We start from the raw sequence: 4,773 nt of genomic DNA on the forward strand, positions 1-4,773 counted from the left end.
ATCCAGCACCCTGCTTTGGGCCTCAGGGTCTTTGTGTTAGGTTAGTTGCAAAAGTAATTGCAGTTTTTTGCCCTTGAAAGTAATGGCAAAACCCCGCAATTACTTTTGCACCAACCTAGTATCCCCTACTCCCTCTTTCTGGGTGTTCTTCCTAAGATCCTTCAGGGCTTTATCACATTTCACCTTCTCAGCAAGGCTGTCTCTGGCCACCCTACCTGAAATTGCAATACTCACACAAAACTTCTTAACCCCCTTTTGGCTTTATTTTCTCCCTAGCAGTGATTATTAACACATTATATATTTTATAGATTAACCTTTGTGTTATGTCCTCTAATTAGAATAACAGCTCCATGAGGTCAGGGCTTTGTCTGTTTCTGTTGGGTTATATCTTACATTACCAAAACCAAGTCTGAGAGATAGGTGCTCAATAAATCTTATCGTGTTGACCCACCCCAGGGGCATTTGAATTTTTTTTTTTTTTTTTTATCCAAAATGTGTTTATCGAGATGGTTTCCCACTCATCTTGATTCAGAGTGCTTTTAGTGCTGCTTCCTCCTAAAGGAACATCCTTCTGTTAGCCTTGCTTTTCCTCCTGTAGGCTGGCAGAGGACAGTGGAGCAGCCAACACACAAAACTACCGTTTGTGCATGGCTAAAGACTGTGGTGATTTTATAGCATCCTGGGCATTTCACATCCCTGAAGTAGGAATTGGGGCTCTGCACGAGGCGTTTCTTCTTGTGTTTCCTCTTCTCCTCTTCTGGGGAGGGATGAAGGAGATCCTTTGTGAGAGGCATGTTCTCGTGTGGGTAGGTCGTCACTGCCGGAAAGCCTGAATTTTTAAATTCAGTTGGGGTGGGGAAGGCTTTATCTGGGCTTTGTTGGCATCGTGGAGGCAATGTAAGGCCCAAATCTGCAAACTGGCAGCCTGGAGCCCAGACCAGCCCCAAAATGTGTTTTGTTTAGCCCACTAGACATTTTAAAATAAACTAAATTAGTTGTCAACATTCAAGAATGGGAGATTTCATCTTTAAAAATCCAGATTTCCAGCTTCTCTGGAAAAACCCAAAGTCCTCACAATCCAGAGGCTTTGTTCCCACCTGGCAACAATCAGCAGCCCAGAGCGGCGCCTTCCCTCCTGCCCCAGCCTGCGCCCCACCAGCTCCCTTCCTGCATGTGCTGGGGCCTGCCTGCTCTCCCGGGCTTGGGCCTGTGTCTGTCTAAATGGTGAGGTCAAGTAGCAAGACCTCTGAATTGAAGTCAGGACCTCTGAGTTTGGTTCCTCATCTGTAAATAGAGATAACAACGATACCAACCCAGAAGGTGGTTATGAGACCTGTTGAGGCATCTGTGAAGGGACTGTGTGAGCTGCAAAGCCCAGAACACCCTGAAGGGATCACACTCCACATCATGTCCATTCATGTCAGCACATCAGGGGCTGCTGATGTCTCTCTATACAGGCCAGCCCTGCCTGAGGACCCCACCCAACTATTCCATGCAACCTCATTCTGCCTCTCAGGTAACATCTGGCTCCCGTGCAGACCGTGACCTGCTCACCCCTTTCTGTCCAAAGACCCCTGTCCAAGGACCCCTACCTAGCCCCCTTCCTGGCATGTCTGCTCTGCCACGCTGTCTTAGTGGGGTCTGTGCCGTGGGGTCTGTGTGTTCTCTCTGACAAGGCTCTGCTGTCCTGGGCCAGGAGCCATGCCAGCAAAGCCCCGCAGGTTGAGGCCAGAAGATAATCTACAGGATCCTGTGCAGGCGGACCCTGAGAGGCAGATGAGGGCTGTGGCCCCTCCGCTTGTGGTGCCCACCCGCACTGCCGCTGGAGCCGTGTGGCTCGCGCTGGGCTCGCTGCCCGAGACCAGGCGGGCAGGAGTGTGGTGAGGTGGGTACCACTTCCCCACCCGCGGTGGGTTTGGGGCGGGAACGCCGACCGTTATTGGAAGGCTTCAGGAATGTGTGGGGAGGCCACAGGAATGCCAGGGGAGGGGGAGATGGAGGGATGGCAGGGAGGCCAGCGTTCAGGGCTTCCACATGCCACGTCTTCGGGGCTCAGAATCTCAGCTTTGAGGAACCACGTGGTTACTTATTAGCTGTGTTGCCTAAGGCAAGTCACTTCATTTCTCTGAGCCTGGTTTCCTCTTCTGTGAAGACTTATTTATTTATTTATTTATTTATTTATTCATTTGAGACACAGTCTCGCTCTGTCGCCCAGGCTGGCGTGCAATGGTGTGATCTCGGCTCACTGCAACCTCCCGTCTCCCAGGTTCAAGCCATTCTCCTGCCTCAGCCTCCTGAGTAGCTGAGATTACAGGCGCGCCACCACGCCCAACTAATTTTGTATTTTTAGTAAAAACAGGGTTTCACCATGTTGGCCAGCCTGGTCTCGAATTCTTGACCTTGTGATCCGCCTGCCTGGGCCTCCCAAAGTGCTGGGATTACAGGCATGAGCCACCGCGCCCAGCGTGAGTTATTTTTGCCTACTCCCCAGTGTCGTGAGAATCCAGTGAGATTCTGTGAGACTCAAGTGAATTTAATTAATAAGAGTGGCTGCTGTTTGGCAGGCACTGTTCCAACCACTACACATGCATGAACTCGTTCACTCCTCACACAGGCTCACTGACATAGAGGCTGTTATTATCTCCATTTTACGGACGAGGACACTGAGGTACAGAAGAAAGGTCAAGGAATTTGCCTAGGAAGTTATAGTTTGTAAGTGGCAGAGCTGGGGTTTGAGTCCAGTAAGTGTAGGTGCAGAGGTCAGGGCCCCTGCCAAGCTCTTTCAATGTGTTTCCTCTGGAAAACATTGCTGAGACAATCCTAATATCTACATAAAAATATAAGGGTAGGGGCGGCGCAGTGGCTCACACCTGTAATCCCAGCACTTTGGGAGGCCGAAGTGTGCAGATCACCTGAGGTCAAGAGTTTGAGATCAGCCTGGCCAACATGAGGAAATCCTGTCTCTACTAAAAATACAAAAATTAGCCGGGTGTAGTGGTGGGCACCTGTAATCCCAGCTACTCAGGAAGCTGAGGCAGGAGAACTGCTTGAACTTGGGAGGTGAAGGTTGCAGTGTGCCAAGATCACGTCACTGCACTCCAGCCTGGGCGACAGAGTGAGACTCCATCTCAGAAAAAAAAAAAAATAAATAAAAGTAAGGGCAAAGTATTCACACGGATGGTGGGAGATTATTTCACTGGGGAAAGGAGGATTTGTTAACTCACCAGCAAGTGGAACAGTCAGGATGTCCTAAATCTCTTGAGCCCAGGGGGTTGCCTGCTCCTATGGGCAGTCTGGGATAGATGAGGCTCACAGCTCCCTGGGGAAGCTGGGACTCACAGACTAGGAAGAGAGAAGGAGTCTGGAAGGGAAAGCCTGCTATGTGTGAATGTCTGAGAGCCGTGGGAAGCTCAGAGAGGAGACACAGCAGGCAATTTCTGGAAAGACTTCTGGAGGAGGTGGTCCCTGAAAAAGAGAGTGAGGGTGGGAGTCCCCCAGGGGCCGCGGTTGTGGTATGGTTTGGGATCCTTCCTGCTGATCTTTATCACTGTTTCCTGAACCCCACTTGTCCTTCCAATGAACATCTGGCTGGGAGTTCCCAGATGTTCATTGGAAGGACAAGAGGTTGCCCTATAGTCTACAAGTGGTCCCGCCATTACTTCCATTAAATCCATTAATTCCATTAAATGGACAGAGGTAAGAGGCAGTGGTCTCTTTCAGCTTAGTGTTAACTGTGAATGGGCATGATCACCTGCCTCCTATGCTTCATTTTTTTTTTTTTTTTTGGAGACGGAGTCTGGCTCTGTCGCCCAGGCTGGAGTGCAGTGGCCGGATCTCAGCTCACTGCAAGCTCCGCCTCCCGGGTCTACGCCATTCTCCTGCCTCAGCCTCCCGAGTAGCTGGGACTACAGGCGCCCACCACCTCGCCCGGCTAGTTTTTTGTATTTTTTAGTAGAGACGGGGGTCTCACCGTGTTAGCCAGGATGGTCTCGATCTCCTGACCTCGTGATCCGCCCATCTCGGCCTCCCAAAGTGCTGGGATTACAGGCTTGAGCCACTGCGCCCGGCCATGTCTCCTATGCTTCATAATAACAACCTGGTTATTTAAAGTGCTCTCCTGATCACTGTCCTCCCAGGAGAGCAGATAGTAGCTGGAGGCTGCATCCTGGGGCTGGTGGCCAGGAGGAGGAGGAAGCAGGAAACAAGAATGCCATCTTCCCTCCCTGCTGGCCCTCTCCACTGCTGTCCTATACCATTGTTTCCCCCATTTTGGGCAAGGAGCCAGCTCAGGCTAGACGGTCCCGGGGCTTCCTGGGTGGGTTTCTCGCAGTGCCCGTCTGGTTCTGGCACCGCTTGAGAAGGTCTCCCTGGATACAGTCAGAGCAGAATGAGACACTTCTCAGCCCTGTGCTCTGGGGGTGTAGAGTCTGAGCTGAAGAGTCAAGCCTCTGCTGCTGCCTTGGTCTGTCCTCCATTTGTTTGTCTTCACACTCACCATGCAAGGTCCTAAGGTAGGGACAGAGTCCTATGCATGTCTCTCTCTTATGTCCCAAAGAGCCAGTAAGGTCCTGGGCATATGAAACACTTTTACTAAAACCTACTGTATTCATTAGGATATAAGTTCACGTGCTGTGACAGAAACCACAAATACAAATGCTTTAAGCAAAGCAGTTTATTTGTTGCTGGTATAAAAAGCATGGCAAAGCACCACAGTGTTTGGCTCCATAGAGTCAGCAAGTGCTAAGGTGCTTTCTACCTCATCCTCCCCTCTTT

At 50.6% G+C, this 4,773-nt stretch overlaps 1 protein-coding gene across 1 annotated transcript; it reads right to left on the reverse strand.

Annotated features, from left to right (window-relative positions):
- Positions 1-467: 467 nt before the first annotated feature.
- Positions 468-824, reverse strand: LOC126939506 (40S ribosomal protein S27-like). The gene has a single exon (XM_050764868.1). The coding sequence runs from the start codon at positions 792-794 to the stop codon at positions 540-542; it is 255 nt and encodes an 84-aa protein (XP_050620825.1). The 5' UTR covers positions 795-824; the 3' UTR covers positions 468-539.
- Between the last annotated feature and the right edge of the window lie 3,949 nt (positions 825-4,773).

The sequence above is a fragment of the Macaca thibetana genome, chromosome 1, assembly GCF_024542745.1.
Source record: "Macaca thibetana thibetana isolate TM-01 chromosome 1, ASM2454274v1, whole genome shotgun sequence".
Taxonomy (NCBI): Eukaryota; Metazoa; Chordata; class Mammalia; order Primates; family Cercopithecidae; genus Macaca; species Macaca thibetana.

Excerpts from the sequence above, each read along its gene's own strand:
- LOC126939506 (XM_050764868.1), bottom strand. The coding sequence starts at position 794 with ATGCCTCTCACAAAGGATCTCCTTCATCCCTCCCCAGAAGAGGAGAAG.